The sequence below is a fragment of the Budorcas taxicolor genome, chromosome 4 (genome assembly GCF_023091745.1).
Source record: "Budorcas taxicolor isolate Tak-1 chromosome 4, Takin1.1, whole genome shotgun sequence".
NCBI classification, from domain to species: Eukaryota; Metazoa; Chordata; class Mammalia; order Artiodactyla; family Bovidae; genus Budorcas; species Budorcas taxicolor.
The window spans coordinates 59,158,842-59,178,553 of record NC_068913.1 but is presented as its reverse complement, the minus strand read 5'-3'; the positions used below and the strand labels follow the sequence as shown (position 1 = coordinate 59,178,553).

Genomic DNA, 19,712 nt, shown 5'->3' with positions numbered 1-19,712 from the left:
TAGAACAACAAATAATAGCTCATAATAACAAGCAATAAAACAAGCAAAGATTTGAAAAACAGAGAAAAATTCTTTATGTTTAATGTAATTTAAGTCTTCTAAAGATACAGTTTCTCAGCCTGTCCAATGTGTGGGCCAATTACTATTAAGGGCAGTCATAACAGGGAATAAGGTCATCAAAACATATTGAATTAACTGTAAAATAAGACTACTATATATAAGAATCATAATTAGTTAATGGGTAGTTTTTTTTTTCCTTTGGACTAATTATCTTTCTTTTTTCTTTTATATTTTATTATAGTTAGCATCATGCTGCTATTCCTGCAAGTACTGAACAAGCATGGGATGTGAATATTATACTCCTAAATAAATGAATTGCCTAATTTCCTGTGACCATCTATACATACTCCATCTTCAAAAGTTATATCCATATCCTATCATAAAGGAGATAGAAGCCTTTTCTCCAATATGCATGGCATTTCTGGACAATGCAACTGTGGCACTGGCACTTATTTCCATGAAGAAAGTCTTTGCCATTCTCTGGCATTCATCATTTGACAAAAGCAACTATTTTTTTTATCAATCAGCTCTTACTGATCTTAATAGCAGTGACCGTGGAATCCTTAAGGGCCCATTAAATTCCTGAAGAAGAAAGCTAAGATGAAGGACCTGCTACTCCAAATTCATGTGCTACTTGGCCTAGCTATCACTACCCTAGTACAAGCTGTAGATAAAAAAGCAGATTGCCCACAGTTATGTACATGTGAAATCCGGCCCTGGTTTACACCTCGATCCATTTATATGGAGGCATCTACAGTGGATTGTAATGATTTAGGTCTTTCAAATTTCCCAGCCAGACTGCCTGCTGACACACAGATTCTGCTACTACAGACTAACAATATTGCAAAAATTGAATACTCCATAGACTTTCCAGTAAACCTTACTGGCCTGGACTTATCTCAAAACAATTTATCTTCAGTCACCAACATTAATGTAAAAAAGATGCCTCAGCTTCTTTCTGTATACCTAGAAGAAAACAAACTTACTGAGCTGCCTGAAAAATGTCTGTCTGGACTAAGCAACTTACAAGAACTCTATATTAATCACAACTTGCTTTCTGCAATTTCACCAGGAGCCTTTATTGGCCTACATAATCTTCTTCGACTTCATCTCAATTCAAACAGATTGCAGATGATCAACAGTAAGTGGTTTGAGGCTCTTCCCAATCTGGAGATTCTGATGATTGGGGAAAATCCAATCATCAGAATCAAAGATATGAACTTTAAGCCTCTTATCAATCTTCGAAGCCTGGTTATAGCTGGTATAAACCTCACAGAAATACCAGATAACGCCTTGGTTGGACTTGAAAACTTAGAAAGCATCTCTTTTTATGACAACAGGCTTATTAAAGTGCCCAATGTTGCTCTTCAAAAAGCAGTAAACCTCAAATTTTTGGATCTAAATAAAAATCCCATTAACAGAATACAGAGGGGAGATTTTAGCAATATGCTACACTTAAAAGAGTTGGGAATAAACAATATGCCTGAGCTGATTTCCATCGACAGTCTTGCTGTGGATAACTTACCAGATTTAAGAAAAATAGAAGCTACTAACAACCCCAGGTTGTCTTACATTCACCCAAATGCATTTTTCCGGCTGCCCAAGCTGGAATCACTTATGCTTAACAGCAATGCCCTTAGTGCCCTGTACCAGGGTACAGTGGAATCTCTGCCAAACCTCAAGGAAATCAGCATACACAGCAATCCTATCAGGTGTGACTGCGTCATCCGTTGGATTAATATGAACAAAACCAACATTCGATTTATGGAGCCAGAGTCACTGTTTTGTGTGGACCCGCCCGAATTCCAAGGCCAGAATGTGCGGCAGGTGCATTTTAGGGAAATGATGGAAATCTGTCTCCCTCTTATAGCTCCTGAGAGTTTTCCTTCCAACCTGGATTTAGAAGCTGGGAGTTATGTTTCCTTACACTGTAGAGCTACTGCAGAGCCACAGCCTGAAATCTACTGGATAACACCTTCTGGTAAAAAACTCTTGCCTAATACTCTAACAAATAAGTTCTATGTCCATTCTGAAGGCACACTTGACATAAGTGGCATCACCCCAGCAGAAGGGGGTTTGTATACCTGCATAGCAACTAACCTGGTGGGTGCTGACTTAAAGTCTGTTATGATCAAAGTGGATGGCTCTCTTCCCCAGGATAACAATGGATCCTTGAATATTAAAATAAAAGATGTTCAGGCCAATTCAGTTCTGGTGTCTTGGAAAGCAAGTTCTAAAATTCTCAAATCCAGTATTAAGTGGACAGCCTTTGTCAAGGCTGAGAATTCCCATGCTGCCCAAAGTGCACGAATACCATCTGATGTCAAGGTGTATAATCTTACTCATCTGAACCCAGCAACTGAGTATAAGATTTGTATTGATATCCCCACCATCTATCAAAAAAGCAGAAAACAATGTGTAAATGTCACCACAAAAGGTTTGGACCCTGATCAAAAAAAGTATGAAAAGAATAACACCACAACATTTATGGCTTGCCTTGGAGGCTCTCTGGGGATTATTGGTGTGATCTGTCTTTTCAGCTTCCTCTCTCAAGAAGTCAACTGTGATGGTGGACATAACTATGTAAGGAATTACTTACAGAAACCAACCTTTGCGTTCAGTGAGCTTTACCCTCCTCTGATCAACCTCTGGGAAACAGGCAAAGAAAAAGGTGCAGCACTGGAAGTAAAAGCAACTGTTATAGGTGTGCCAACTAACATGTCCTAAAAACAACCAACTAAATCTACTTCAAGGAAAAACTCAAGACTGTGGTTGTACTTTAAAAAAAAAAAAAAAGGCAGAGAAATATTACTTTGCAGAAAGAAGTTTAAGCTTCACCAGTGCTGCTCCTGACCAATGGACAGATGTACAAGTTTGGCATTTTAATTAACTGGCTTCAAAGGGTACTGTGGCAACCAAATAAAATAAATCCATTTTCTAGAACTTTCATGTAACTTTTCTGTCTGGACTACAGTTAAAGTGGACAAAAACATTTCTGTATCTTTTTTAAGTATATAAGAATAGTTGAACTGAGCAATACCTCCTCCTGTGTTGTATTACACATATTAGCCACGAGTTTTCGCAGTGACCCGATAAACTCGAATTGACACGTGGTGTAATAAAATGGACAAATTCTGTAGAGTAGACACAGTGAGTATGTGGACCTCTTTTATAAGGAAAAATACATTTTGGATTAAAATCAGTTGCTTTTGTCTTGTTTTTGTTTCTAAATAAAGAAGAATTTCTGGGAAATATCATCTGACGAGATATTTAAATGACAGTGTTTTCAAAAGTGTTTTTCTATAATGAAATTTGGAAGGCTAAGAGTAAGACACTTTTACTGGGTGTAACTACATGTCTATAATGCACAAAAATGGATCCTGGAAGGCACTTTATCAATATTGAACAGCAATAATAACATTGTACTTAACCCCTTATTGACAAAAACAAATCCTCTAGGAAATTATGTATTCACTTAAAGATTTTCTTAACAAGAAGCTTTTGGAGTTGCTGCTGCTGCTAAGTCGCTTCAGTCGTATCCGACTCTGTGCAACCCCATAGACGGCAGCCCACCAGGCACCTCCGCCCATGGGATTTTCCAGGCAAGAGTACTGGAGTGGGTTGCCATTGCCTTCTCTGAAGCTTTTGGAGTAGATTTAACTTTTAGGTTCACGTAATATAAACCCAATATTTAAGGAACTGAAAGTCTTATTTTAATAACTGGCAGTGACTCAATATTAGGCTGCTTGCTATGCAGAAAATATCACCAAATCTCAGTAGGACTTACCTAGGTGTAATTTTCAAATCTTGTTGTGATTGTAAACAGTTAATGACAGTGCAATAACAAGCAAATAACCTAATACTCTTCTATATTGCAAATACAGCAAGAAAACAATATATTCTATATGACCCCCAAAGAAGGAGGTTTATATAATTGTGTAGCAACTTACCCAGTTGGTATGGACTTAAAGATAGTTATGATCAAAGTGGATGGTTCTTTATCCCAGGATAACAATAGATTTTAGAATTTTAAGAGACTACAATTTTCTGAGACTGGAATTTTTAAATTTAATCTTAAGATATACAGAGTTGATAGTAGAAGTTCCAGAGTTAAACAGAAATTTAAGAGGACTGTTTTACTAATGAAAAGATTCTGAGACTAATTTAGAATAAAAGAAAAAAAAAAGTGTAGTTCTCTATGACAATATTTCAGGCACCTAAAGGAATACAGGTTAAAAAATCGAGAATCATTGAGATACTAATATTTGTAATTTAGAATCTTATACAAAAAATACAAGAATTTTACCTGGAAAAAACTACCAAGATTTTTTAAGGCTTTAGTCATATTTACAAACAAAAATCCATAGTTCTGCCCCCAAAAATGTATCTATGTACAAATAAAACATCCTGAAACTATTTTTTTAAGAAAACAAATCACCAACAGTAATAAGCCTTACTTTCTGTATGCAAATTTCTTATCTCTACAAGGCTTCCTTGTTAATTGCTACTTTAACTGTTCATCATCAATTGCTTAATTGTTCCTATAGAAGCTTCCTTCTTATTACCAACATGTCACTGGCCTGTAAACATTTCTAGCACTGAAGTCATATCAACGTATTTGTTAACACTAGACATTTGCTTTTGTGATAGCACTAACAGTATCTAATTAAATCCAAGCTGTTAATGCAATGCTTGAAAGTAATTGTTATAAATTCTTTAATACAAAAGGACAAACTGTGTTAATTTTACCACAAACAAAATATGAAACTTGCTAATTCAGTGTGTTTCCCAAACACAAATTTTACAACCTGATGAATCACTATCACAGAGAGGCTGACATTAGAATTTATCAGCAAGACATGCTCATACATCACAAGAGGTTTCAGCACCATGGACAGAGCTTTTTAAGAGCCAGGCTATTTATCAAAAATATAGGAGCTGAAATATGACCTGATAGGACGCAGGTACTGTATAGGTCAGCAAGAACTTGCTTAGGTACCTTGTATATGTCTATCTGCATGAAGAACTATAACAAACATATGGGGAAGCTGAGAATTCATTTCAAGCTACATTTTTCTTACAGAAATTGCAGTAAATAGGTACTCTGAATAGATACCTTACAGTGAGCACAGAAATGAAGTATTTGTGTTACAGCTGAATAAATACAGATGCTCAAAGCAAATCATGATCCTATTTCCTTGCTCAAATTTTAATCTAAATTTCCAGTGGTGGGGGGAGACATTTGCTTCAACACCAGAATGGCACTTCATACTCCCTATGTTACCTCCTAAAATTCACATAAAATTAACTAAGCACTGAACAGAGTACTCAATGCATGTAACTTACAATTTTGTGATACCATATGAATAAAAATGAAAACTTTTCCCATAATACATAAAACTCCAAAGTTTATATCTCTATGGATGCCAAATGGCCCCCTCACTTGGCATAAGGAAAACATTTGTTAGAAAAAAATAATTTATAAATTACACTACAAAATAAATCCCAATTTTTGGAAAACAAGAATGCCTAGTTGAATACAAAACTGCATACAAACAATGTGGTGTAAAATGTATAACTGTCAACAATGCCATGTAACAATATGTGACATATGACCAGTCATATGCGACCATTTTGCTTAGCAAGAAATGAAATAGATTTATGATACATACATCAGTCCTTTAATATTTATCACAGTACTTAAATTTTATTCTAATTAGATTAAAAATTAAGCAAAATTACATAACAGTAAGCATAATTTCAAGATTATAATTCCTTAGTTTATTCATTTAAATATATTTGCTTTTGTTTATATTCAATATATATGTATTATATGGCTATTAGTCACTGGAAAAATAGAAGTGAACAGGACAAATTCACCACCATTAAGGGGCTTCTATTCGGCTCGACTACATTATGATAATGTATCACTGCTTTCAAAAATACGTGTTAACTGTTACCTAGTGGAAACGCAGTTTCAATCCACACCTTCACAGAAGGGTTATATTCAGAAAATCAATTTTTTTCATTTGGTCTAAAATGTTTTATTTATCACATGTTGATATAGGAACTTAATTCTATTATTGCTCTTAATACACATACACACTAGCTTAACACCATCCTCAGACTAGTTAACATCAAGATGCCTGTCTACTTACCATAAGTTATTTCAAAGCACAGAAACCATAGATAACTATTATCTTTCCCCTATTCTCAACACAGATTGATTGCCCAAGAAATATGAGGAAGTTAAATTCAAGAAGGTAAATCTATCACTGCCAAAAAGTTTATGTATTTTATGAGGAAGACCAACTTACCCAATCCACTCATAAAATCTTACAACAGCTATGAGCAGCATTTTCATAGATTGGCCTTTTACATGAAAAATTAGAAGTGATAGGTGAGTAACCAATAAAGTAAACAAAACAACTAAAATTATATATCTCCTTTAAAAAATGTTCTCACAGCTATCACAAGTAGCTGAAAAGAATTCTCATTGTATATGTAACTATCAAGAACATCTTTAGGTTCACCACAATGCTGACTTTCTAGGAGATGGGGAATTATTAATAGTAGTTATATTGTGGCTACATGTCCTTTGATTCATTCTCTTTCTGTATCTCTGTAAATTGCCAAAACAAAATCTAACAAATAAGTAAAAAGTTGGGGTTTTTTTTGTTTTTTTGTTTTGTTTTGTTTCAAAAAATATGATTATCCCAGGCAATTTAGAATATCAAACACCCAAAATGGTCATTTGGGAATAAATCTAAACAGAAAGACTAAAATTCTTTTCTCTTTAAATGTTGGTATTTTCACCCTTAGTTTTGCAGTCTTTAATCATTATAATATTATTTTACCCCGGCAGATGAATTGCTAATTAGGCTGTTGCTTAGGAGCACGGCAGTATTATACGAGAAAGAAACAGCCATGATTCAACATCAAAAACAGCCTAGAATCAAAATGCTATAATCAGTATCATGGAGGTCTAGAAAAAGAAAGAATCTGAATCTAAACAATACAATAGTGACCACTTTTCTTTGTTAATTTGAAATGTGAGAACTTTACCTATTGTTAAGGCTGGCCACCAAATTAATTTGTATTATTTCTCTGAGGCAAGGGAAAAATAAAACAGTTTATCCACAGAAATACAATGGAAAAATCTGAGTTAATTTTTATTACCATGGTCAGTATATCCACTAAAGTATCCAAAATTAAAATACAAATTTTAATTCCAATTAAAATATTAAAATACTTTAAATTCCAATAAGAATTAAAATACAAACTAAAGAATAATAGTCTATTAATCTGGCCTAAACATTCCATTAATGATATAGCAAAGGTCCTCTTGAATTGACTAGGAAGCATTCAGCATTCTCAAGTGAGAAGACACATGAAATTTGGAACACATGAAAATGACACATTTCCTTTTTATTCTTACTGAAAATAGACAAACCCATATAGACATGAATTTACTTATTCTACTTCAGTTACACATACATCAGAGAACGCTTAGCTTACCTTCAGAAAAAGCCACATGGTCGATATCAAATAAGGGGTTAGGTATATGACAGATACATTGATATAGCTTTCACTTAGAAGTAAAGTGAGGTATTTAAGTAAGTAATGACTTAAGAACAAATTTATCACATATAACTTCAATATTAGTGTAATGTGGTCCAGAATAACAAAGCATAAAAATATGAATTGTGGCTGACCTCAGCAAGTCTTTCAGAAGGCTGAATTGTTATGATATTTGAAGTTTTTATAGTGTTTAGTGTGTATATCTTTTCTAATTCTGATATATCTTCAAGAAACTAATGGAATTCTGTGACCATTTTAAGAAAAACCCAGCTTCTCGCTAAAACATATGGTTCAGTGTCTGAAGGTGTTGATTCAACATTCAGTTGTGATATTCATTTACAATGTTTACCAGCCTCTGGAACAAATAATGGAGTAAACCTTGGACATAAGTTGACCCTCCTAATCCTAGAATAGAGAGAATCAGACAGTAATAAAATAACCTCCCTGTCATCTGTGGTAACAGATTCAAGGTCGATAAAGAAATAGTTCTTAAACCAACAGAGGTGTCATTATCACAGGAATATGATCAAAGAGCTTACCTTACCTGCAGATCAAGAAGCAATGGTTAGAACTGGACATGGAACAACAGACTGGACCAAATTGGAAAAGGAGTACATCAAGGTTGTATACTGTCACCAGGCTTATTTACCTTATACACAGAGTACATCATGTGAAATGCTCGGTCAGATGAAGCACAAGTTGGAATTAAGATTGCCGGGAGAAATACCAATAACTCAGATATGCAGATGATACGACCCTTACGGCAGAAAATGAGGAACTAAAGAGCTTCTTGATGAGAGTGAAAAGGCTGGCTTAAAACTGAACAGTCAAAAAACGAAGATTGTGGCAACTGATCCAATCACTTCATGGCAAATAGATGGGGAAACAAGAGAAACAGTGACAGACTTTATTTTCTTGGGCTCAAAAATCACTGCAGATGGTAACTGCAGCCATGAAATTAAAAGATGTTTGATCCTTGGAAGAAAAGCTATGACCAACCTAGACAGCAATGAAAAAGCAGAGACATTACTTAGCAAAGGTCCATATAGTCAAAATTATAATTTTTCTAGTAGTCATGTATGGATGCAAGAGTTGGATCATAAAGTAAGCTGAGCACCAAACAATTGATGCTTTTGAACTGTGGCATTGGAAAACACTTGACATTCCCTTCGACTGCAAGGAGATCCAACCAGTCCATCCTAAAGTAAATCAATCCTGAATATTCACTGGAAGGACTGATGCTGAAGCTGAAACTCCAATACTTTGGCCATCTGATGTGAAGAACTGATTCTTTGGAAAGACCCTGATGCTGGGAAAGATTGAAGGCAAGAGGAGAAGGGGATGACAGAGGATGAGGTGTTTGAATGGTATCACCAACTCGATGGACATGAGTTTGAGCAAGTTCCAGGAGCTGGCGATGGACAGGAAAGCCTGACATGCTATAGTCCATGAGATCGCAAGGAGTCGGACACGACTGAGTGACTGAACTGACTGATGTTCAAAGACACCAAAAGAGTTCTTCAGAAGAATACTATATAAACTGAAGTTCACTATCAAGACTTGGATTAAAGACAGATATCTCTGGTAAACATCCCTTTAATAATGATTACAGGGAGGAGTCATAAGTTTAAGAAAAGAACCAAAAATCATGTCTAGAAATAACTTCTTAAGGTTTCTGGAATTCCCATCCCTGTTTCTTGGGTAGTTGCCAAACAAACCAACATTCATATATTGATATGATTTTCACATTAAATTCCTTATTTTATTAGAGTTTAGAAAACATATTTATATATAAAATGTATTAATTTATATGATTATGTGATTCTAACTAACCAACCCAAACCTCTGAGTATAAACATAGGAACTCTTCAATAGAGAAAAGAATCCACCTGCAATGCGGGAGAACTGGGTTCAATTCCTGGGTTGGGAAAATCCCCTGGAGAAAGGAAAGGCCACCCACTCCAGTATCCTGGCCTGGAGAATTCCATGGACTAAGTCCATGGTGTCACAGAGTTGGACACGACTGAGCAACTTTCACTTCACTCAATAGAGAAAAGATTCAACATAGGACAAAAATCATCTATTTATTTCTCTGTCAAAATCCTCACATGCACACATTCATAGAGATTTAATAGGCTGCATTGAAAAATTCAGTTACATCAAAAACAACTGTGTCAGGGTAAGGGAAGTTAGGTTTTTCAAACAACGGATTATGTGCATCTCAGTCCAGGCTCAGGCCTGAAATCACAATGTGATGCTTGAGAGATTTTCCTGGCAAATATAATGTATAGCAACTAATGGAAATATCATTAATAACATTATTGCATTTGAACAGGTATACATTCATAGTTCCTTGAGTAGCAAGATAAAAACTAGAAAGGAATACCACTTACTGAATGGTGAATATGTACCAGACTAAAAATGTGCTACGGTCATAGTAAATCCACTCTGGATCTAAAGGAGAAGTGGTGTGGGGAAAAATGAACATTTCCCATCTTTCTGTGTATCATGCATACTGACGGATGTACAGGCTCATTCTCCTGCTGTGTCTCCATATTTACGTTCCTCTGTCTCTGTCTCTCTCTCTCTCTCACACACACACACACACATATTTACATTAATTCAATTTTCATGAAATACTTGTGGGTTCAGTGCTAACACTCCCATTTTATAAATCATTCTCAGATAAGTAATTTTCTTTCCCAAGATAATAACAATATAGACCAGAAAATAATAAACAAAAGACACAATATTATAGAGTAACAGTCAGATACTCTTCTGGCATGCTGTAACTCACAAAAATAACTAAAAGGTGGTATTTTGAGGAGGGACTATATATCAATAGTATACCAGATTCATTAATTGTGCTTATCATCTAACTGTCTCCATAAATATATTCATTTTTATATTCCTATCACAGTTTTACATGAGCAATTGGTGTAAAGGGCTCCAATTTGCCAACTGTGTTACTGCTTGCCAAAGATAGACTGTGAGCACTGGTTTATCAACCACACATACACAAACAAAAACCCAAAGACCTGTATATATTCTTATAAATTAAACTATTAAGTCAGCATATTCACTAAGTACTCACTGGCTGAAAGATACTTCTGTGGCTTTTGTTGTTGCTTATTTGTTGCTAAGTCATGTCCTACTCTTTTGTGACCCCATGAACTACAGCCCGCCAGGCTCCCTTGTCCATGGGATTTCCCAGACAAGAATACTGGAGTGCTTTGCCACTTCCTTCTCCAGAGGATCTTCCTGACCCTGGGATCAAACTCACATCTACTGCTTGGCAGGAGAATATTTACCACTGAGCCACTTGCAAAGCCTGAAAGGTACTTTAGGAACTTGTAAGACTTTTCTATAATTATTTCCATGCACCCATTTCATGATCCTATGTATAGTCCTCTTTTTCTATCCCATTACAGAAAAGTGCAGAATAGTCAGTTACCTGTGCTATCTGCTTTCTGACTCTAGCTTAGGTTTGTCATACATGATAACTCAGACGACACCAACCTTATGACAGAAAGTGGAGAAGAACTAAAGAGCCTCTTGATGAAAGTGAAAGAGGAGAGTGAACAAGTTGGCTTAAAGCTCAACATTCAGAAAATGAAGATCATGGCATCTGGTCCCATCACTTCATGGCAAATACATGGGGAAACAGTGGAAACAGTGTCAGACTTTATTTTTTGGGCTCCAAAATCACTGCAGATGGTGATTGCAGCCATGAAATTAAAAGACGCTTACTCCTTGGAAGGAAAGTTATGACCAACCTAGACAGCATATTAAAAAGCAGAGCCATTACTTTGTCAACAAAGATCTGTCTAGTCAAGGCTATGGTTTTTCCTGTGGTCATGTATGGATGTGAGAGTTGGACTGTGAAGAAAGCTGAGCGCCGAAGAATTGATGCTTTTGAACTGTGGTGTTGGAGAAGACTCTTGAGAGTCCCTTGGAGCACAAGGAGATCCAACCAGTCCATTCTAAAGGAGATCAGTCCTGGGTTCTTTGGAAGGAATGATGCTAAAGCTGAAACTCCAATACTTTGGCCACCTCATGCGAAGAGTTGACTCATTGGAAAAGACTCTGATGCTGGGAGGGGTTGGGGGCAGGAGGAGAAGGGGACAACAGAGGATGAGATGGCTGGATGGCATCACCAGCTCGATGGATGTGAGTTTGAGTGAACTCCGGGAGTTGGTGATAGACAGGGAGGCCTGGCGTGCTGTGATTCATGGGGTCACAAAGAGTCGGACACAACTGAGCAACTGAACTGAACTGAACATAATTCTCACCTTGAAAGGAGGTACATATACAATAAAGCTTAAGGGGTAAATCTTTTCAACTTTCTGCCAACATGCCCATCTTCATGTATATTGATGCCATAAACATCAGCAGCTTAGGGATTATAAGTAAATGGACTCTGACAGAGTTTAGTTTAGCTTTGCTGGACAACTTGTAGTCTATTACAAACCTCTGGTTCTGAGGAGTTCAAACATATGAATTAGGATTTATGAATTGGTTCTGAGGAGTTCTAATAAAGAATTTGTTCTAGAGGGTTAAAAACTACTTAACATAGATTAGGTAACATGGATTGGTTGTTGATAAATGGGGCAGCAAAAAATATTAAGCAAAAACTTGAGACTATCAATTTAACCATGAGATTAAAATCTTCAGATGTCCATTTATGAAGTGGATCTTCTGTATGTCCCAGTGGAAGAAATAAAATGATTCATCAAAACAAGTGAACATTTGCATAGATTAGTGAGTTTCTATGGAATTAAATTGGCATGCAGATTTTATATGTGGAGAAGTATCTCAGAAATTTAATGAGTACTAATTGTGCTTGCAAATATATCAAAGTCACTATGCTGAACCATGTTCTCATTCTACAGATACTACTCCATTTTGATTTTCTTTTTTAATGAATCATTTGTATGTAAGAACTGCTTTGTTACTATAACAATAGCAAACTTTCTATACAGAGAAGGTGTGGCCCGTGTTTTCATTCATACATGAATCTTATCCATGCCCTCTTCATTATTGAGGATCTGCTATGTGCCAGACATGGTATTAGCTACTAGAGATGCAATGTTGCCTATGATAGACAAATTCTCTGACATTATAAAACTTATAGCCTATAGGTTAGAGAAGGAAATGGCAACCCACTCCAGTATTCTTGCCTGAAGAATCCTAGGGACGGAGGAGACTAGTGGGCTGCTGTCTATGGGGTTGCACAAAGTCAGACACGACTGAAGCAACTTAGCAGCAGCCTATAGGTAGATACCAACAAATGAATCTGGTAATTGCAATATAGGTTAATAACATTATGATAGGCATGGGGATATCTTACACATACGTTGGGTATGGATTATTATAAAGAAGGCAAGAAAGGGTTCTAATAACTGAAACTGCCTTTACACAATCTCCCAATTAAAGAGCGGAGGAATGTTGGGAACAGGCTAGGGACAGTGTAAAGATCACAACAGGCTGAGGATTTTGAATAGCAACAGCATGCTTAGTAGCTGGGAGAAAGTTCTAAGAAGGAAGAAAAGCTGGAGCTAGCTTCAAAAAGATAGATGAAGATATGGGTTTAAAAAAAAAAATCAAACCTTATTTGGTACCAAACATAGTGGAAACTAATATTCTGGGGGGAAAAGCTCTGGCCAAATTTAAAACACCAGAACTAATTTCTAAAGTTACAAATGTTAGTTTTGCGTGTTTCACTCCTCTCTCCCTCTGTAACAAAGCCACAGGTTCTCATCTAATGCCTTTCTTAGTCCTCCATCGTTGGGAATATTGAGAAGACGTGGGAAATAAAAGAGAAAAGGAAACAGAGATAGAGGAACACTGTCTGTACTACTCCTCAGGTCTCCCTAATCTGAAACCATACATATACACACAGTGTCTCTCTCAAGACACAAGCTAACACTCAGGCACACAGTATGCATGTTCAGAGTAAGTATAGCCCATTAGATGCAAGGTATTCTATTTTCAGATATTAAAAAAAAAATACACCTTCTCTGAAATTAACAAAGGGTCAAAATGTTACTCCAGATCTCCACTGTTTCCCTAAAGAGGAAATAAATGAAAGACAGTTTTGTACACAGAAACCCATGTAATGTAAAATTAGGGTTTATTTGTTTGAACTTAAGACCAATACAGTTCTATTTCCACTGTCAGGTGTATTTCTCAGAAATTTCACAGATATGTTACATAGAGTTTACTAGGAATAAAAACAGATTTAGGAACACCAGGAAATAACAGTGGTCTCAATTCAATGGATTATGTTTTCTACCATATCATACATAGTTCTAACTGGATCTCACAGATATCACTTTCCTCAGATAATATAAAAAAGAATTACTCTCTTATATGTTTCCAGTTGAGACTTTGAACTCAAAATAACTTAAAGTAAGAAAGAGCACTATAGGTAGAAATACTGACCTACATGAATTGGACGCTCATTCTATAACTGAGCACTGTTAAGGAGAAAATTTTATGAAGATTGTCTAATACAAGTCTAATCTATATTACTATAAAAGTGAATTATGTCAATAAATTAAAATTCAACCTTGAAGATGTACTTAAAATTTAAGAGGAGGTAAACATTAATAGACATAGACATAATAAATAAAAATATATGCTTTAGCATACAATTTCAGAAACAGTTTTGCTATTACATTTTCTCAAAAAGGTTTTGGGGAACTGTGATACAAAGACTATTAAGTTAGTTACTTTTCAATCCTTAAATATCTTTTGTTTGAAAACTTTGTTGGAAGTTTTTAACCTGAGAATGAAGGGAATATTCCAAATATAAAATAAAATGGGTAAAAACACATCTACCTTCCCATGATATTTTAAGTATTTCTGGGTATGCCAAGAAAGACTTCCACAACACTCTGAAGTGAGCTCCTAATTATGAAGAGGACACTGACTCACCATGGTGAAGGTGTCTGTTTCATTTCAGTCTGGTATAGTTAACAGAGAAGAGCCATAGCCTTTAAACAAAATGATACTGAATAAGTGTAATGACAGAGCGATGTTTGTTTTATTGATGAGAGTAAACTCTGCCCCAGTGCTAGCCTGTAGTACTCAGGCCAACTGTCTTTCAGTGTGAATACTCATGCTGGGTAACAGTATGTATGTGGCTCAACACAAACTCTCACCTCTCTCTGGAAAAAATAAGTCACGTTTTAGTTTCACTGAAATCAGAAAGTATTAAATACTAGAAACTTTATGAGATCAGTAGCCCCAAATGTTGGAACTAAAGTTACACTCTTAAATTTATGAAGATACCGTAAACCTCTGATAATATATTTGTCAAGTACTTTTTAAGACATAAGATATTTTCATGTATATTATGAATTATATGTATTATGTATATTCTAGCATTTGAATATATCATCCACAGCTACTCTGATGTTATAAAAATTATGCTAACCTACTTTGATGAATTATTGGTCCCAGCAATGGAGATATTAAATAAAAGTATTATCAAATTTGCAAACCCACTGCATCTTTCCCCTGACCCAAAGTGAGCACTGTTAAACACCTGTGGGTGCTTTCACAGTGGCACTGGGCTTATCAATAAAGACTTTTGCTATAGTGGGAAAGGCCAACCCTATGATCTTTAAATAATCTGGTGTCAGAAAGGAGTTTTTATATTAAAGTTCTCCTAAATATCTCCTCGATTTGAAATTCTAAACTTATCATAATGTCACATTATTCTTTAAAATAATTTAAAGTACATAATTTTATATTATTTACCTTAATATGTTTTTATTATTAAAGTAACATGTAGTTATTATGTAAAATCAAAAACTTCAGAAAAGAGAGCCCCATATTCATGTCTCCCTCTTACGAAAACCTGTCATTCTATTTTTCATGCAGTTTATAGGATCTCTGACTCTACTACTTTCACTTTTAGTATAGACTAGAGGTGCCCAGACTGGAAAAGTGCCATGAACAACCTCCAGTCTCAGGATGAAAGATGACTTCACTGCTCACTCCATCATCTCCTCACCCAGCCCCCAAATCTCCCAATGATATGATAGACAGATGTTACCATCCTCCGTATATCAGTCCATCATATAGCAGCCGACTGTATTTTTGTCAAGCTTTAGGAGTAAAAAGGTTTTTATGCTCATGTTCAACTGAGAATTCCCTTCTCTAGTTTTTATCACTTTTATTTTAGGAAGCAAAAAAGGAATGAATTTAATATATGTACTACAGGGCAGCCCCGCAAAGCTGATCATGCTATCATGTCCCTATGTGTTCTTTGCTCCACGAAGAAATCTATGTCCTTAAAGTTATTTAGGTCACTCAATTATGGAGATGATACAAGTTATTAAAGTCTCTCTTAAAATATAGTACCAGAAACAGAACATGACCATCTAGATGTCCTAAGCTATCTTCATTTAGTTGGGGAGCAGTATTAACAAAATTCCTGAATTAGTCTCAATTGAGAGCAGCACTGACTCTATGTAGACAAGGGTCATCAATTCTGATGCCAAGTCTGGTAGTTAGCAACACCACCAATACACCATCGCCAGCATTTAGTAAATGCTAAGCCCTAGCAGTGGAGAAGGCAATGACACCCCACTCCAGTACTCTTGCCTGGAAAATCCCATGGACAAAGGAGCCTGGAAAGCTGCAGTCCCCGAGGTCGCTGAGGGTTGGATACGACTGAGCGACTTCACTTTCACTTTTCACTATCATGCATTGAAGAAGGAAATGGCAACCCACTCCAGTGTTCTTGGCTGGGGAATCCCAGGGACAGGAGAGCCTGGTGGGCTGCCGTCTATGGTGTCACACAGAGTCGGACACGACTGAAGCGACTTAGCAGCAAGCAAGCCCTAGCAGATGTATAAACTAATGAATTCCTAAGAGGAAGATAATATCAGCAGCCCAATTTAGTATATACGTGGGAACATTCAGGTTTAGAAAATTTAACTGATTTACCAAGTCTTTTCTAGTAAGTATTAATGGGCAGTGGTGGGAGGGATTCAGTCTCCATGTAAAAGCAAACTGACAGATTGTCAGTTTGGTATTCAAAACCTGAAAGACAATGCTGTGAAAGTGCTGCACTCAATCTGCCAGCAAATTTGGAAAACTCAGCAGTGGCCACAGGACTGGAAAAGGTCAGTTTTCATTTCCATCCCAAAGAAAGGCAATGCCAAAGAATGCTCAAACAACTTCACAATTGCACTCATCTCACACGCTAGTGAGTAATGCTCAAAATTCTCCAAGCTAGGCTTCAGCAATATGTGAACCGTGAACTTCCAGATGTTCCAGCTGATTTTAGCAAAGGCAGAGGAACCAGAAATCAAATTGCCAACATCCACTGGGTCATGGAAAAAGCAAGAGAGTTCCAGAAAAAAACATCTATTTCTGCTTTATTGACTATGCCAAAGCCTTTGACTGTGTGGATCACAATAAACTGTGGAAAATTCTGAAAGAGATGGGAATACCAGAGCACCTGACCTGCCTCTTGAGAAACCTATATGCAGGTCAGGAAGCAACAGTTAGAACTGGACATGGAACAACAGACTGGTTCCAACTAGGAAAAGGAGTACACTAAGGCTGTATATTGTCACCCTGCTTATTTAACTTCTATGCAGAGTACATCATGAGAAATGCTGGGCTGGAAGAAGCACAAGCTGGAATCAAGATTGCTGGGAGAAATATCAATAACCTCAGATATACAGATGACACCACCCCTATGGCAGAAAGTGAAGAGGAGCTAAAATCCTATGGATGAAAGTGAAAGAGGAGAGTGAAAACATTGGCTTAAAGCTCAACATTCAGAAACTAGGATCATGGCATCTGGTCTCATCACTTCATGGGAAATAGATGGGGAAACAATGGAAGCAGTGTCAGACTTTATTTTTTTCGGCTCCAAAGTCACTGCAGATGGTGATTGTAGCCATGAAATTAAAAGACGCTTACTCCTTGGAAGGAAAGTTATAACCAACCTAGACAGCATATTCAAAAGCAGAGACATTACTTTGCCAACAAAGGTCCATCTAGTCAAGGCTATGGTTTTTCCAGTGGTCATTATGGATGTGAGTTGGACTCTGAAGAAAGCTGAGCACCGAAGAATTGATGTTTTTGAACTATGGTGTTTGAGAAGACTCTTGAGAGTCCCTTGGACTGCATGGAGATCCAACCAGTCCATCCTAAAGGAGATCAATCCTGGGTGATCATTGGAAGGACTGATGCTGAAGCTGAAACTCCAATACTTTGGCCACCTCATGTGAAAAGTTGACTCATTGGAAAAGACCCTGATGATGGGAGGGTTTGGGGGCAGGAGAAGAAGTGGACAACAGAGGGTGAGATGGCTGGATGGCATCACCGACTCAATGCACGAGTTTGGGTAAACTCCGGGAGTTGGTGATGGACAGGGAAGCCTGGCGTGCTGCGATCATGGGGTCGCAAAGAGTCAGACATGACTGAGCGCCTGAACTGAAATGAACTGTAAACTTTGGAATATATCATATAAACTGATATCATCTCTTAGATAAGAGTCACAAAGGAGGTAGTAAAAGTAAGTATCATGATAACTTAATTAACATCAGCAATGATCATGTCAAGTTAAAAGCAGTCACAACCTAAAAGTTGAGAGTTGTTTCATTCAGTGGAATTTTTAGGACTATAAGCCTGGGAGACAGCACCTCAAGTGACCCTGAGAGAACTGTTCTGAGGAGGTGGGGGAAGGGAGTCAAGTTATATAGAAGTTTGTAACAAAGGGCAAGTAGTCTGAGTATCAAAAGTGTTTTCTGAATTAAAGAAAACCAGATAACCCAAGTTAAGGAATTTAGCACTTTTCTATGTATAGGAAGATGCAGAAGCCTAGGCTAACTGAAATTATGCCTTTCATATATTCCTTTCACGTGTATCTCAGCTGTCTGGGGCCAGCATCTTGTGTTTTTCACTTCCTGTGTTCCTCAGTGCTCACCATGGGGAGTGGCGGCCGCCTGGTGGCTGCCTCATCAGAGGTATTGTTCTCCTTCATGGGTGCCCTTAGGGCTCAGGAAGTCACATTTGGAGGGTGAAAATCACTGAGGACTGTGAAATCCTTGTGTAATGATAAGGCAGGAATACTGCATTTCTCAATCTTAAGAGCAGAAAATGAAGAATCACTGAGTTAAAAATAGTATTTTATTGATAGAATACTTTTAGAAGTAAAACCTGACACAACCTAAGAAATTGAAAATATGAACAGAGCAAGTGTACCTCCTTAATGCCATGGTCATTAGAGAAATTGATAGAATTACAAGACTTTTAGTCACCACAAAAAAAGACAATCCCCAAAACAAAACTAATGAAAGGTATTCCGACACATCATTGTTATTTCATTGCTTAACTTACTTGTAGTAATCTAACCCAATCATGAGTTAAGAGGATACTGAGTAAGAAATTATAGATGAGAATAAGTAAAGTTGTTTTTGTTTACCTATTGACTTCTAAACTTGTTTTTAACTGTGTTCCATATTAAAGTAAATATAATACATTATGACACACACATAAATAAAATGAAAGTTTCATGAAAAGAAGTTTAACTGTACAATTCAAACTTTTTTTAATTAAAAAAATTGCTGAATGATTTTAAATTATTAATTGACTTTCAGTTCAATTCAGTTCAGTCACTCAGTCGTGTCCGACTCTTTGAGACCCCATGAATCACAGCACACCAGGCCTCCCTGTCCATCACCAACTCCCAGAGTTCACTCAAACTCATGTCCATCGAGTCAGTAATGCCATCCAGCCATCTCATCCTGGGTCGTCCCCTTTTCCTCCTGCCCCCAATCCCTCCCAGCATCAGAGTCTTTTCCAATGAGTCAACTCTTCGCATGAGGTGGCCAAATTACTGGAGCTTCAGCTTTAGCATCATTCCTTCCAAAGAAATCCCAGGGTTTATCTCCTTCAAAATTTAAATCAGTATTTTACCAGATAAACTTCGTATAGATTTCTAAAAAAGATTGCATGCTGGTAGATTCCCTGGCTATCCCTGGGGATGTTTTCCTGAGTTCCATTCAAGAAGGAGTGGTACATTCATTTCCTAGCACTGC

General features: G+C 36.8%; 2 protein-coding genes across 2 annotated transcripts in view; one reads left to right on the top strand and one right to left on the bottom strand.

Annotated features, from left to right (window-relative positions):
• IMMP2L (inner mitochondrial membrane peptidase subunit 2) overlaps positions 1-19,712 on the bottom strand; it is a 954,974-nt gene that overhangs the window by 501,216 nt on the left and 434,046 nt on the right. The window lies entirely within an intron of this gene.
• LRRN3 (leucine rich repeat neuronal 3) lies at positions 661-2,787 on the top strand. The gene has a single exon (XM_052638690.1). The coding sequence runs from the start codon at positions 661-663 to the stop codon at positions 2,785-2,787; it is 2,127 nt and encodes a 708-aa protein (XP_052494650.1).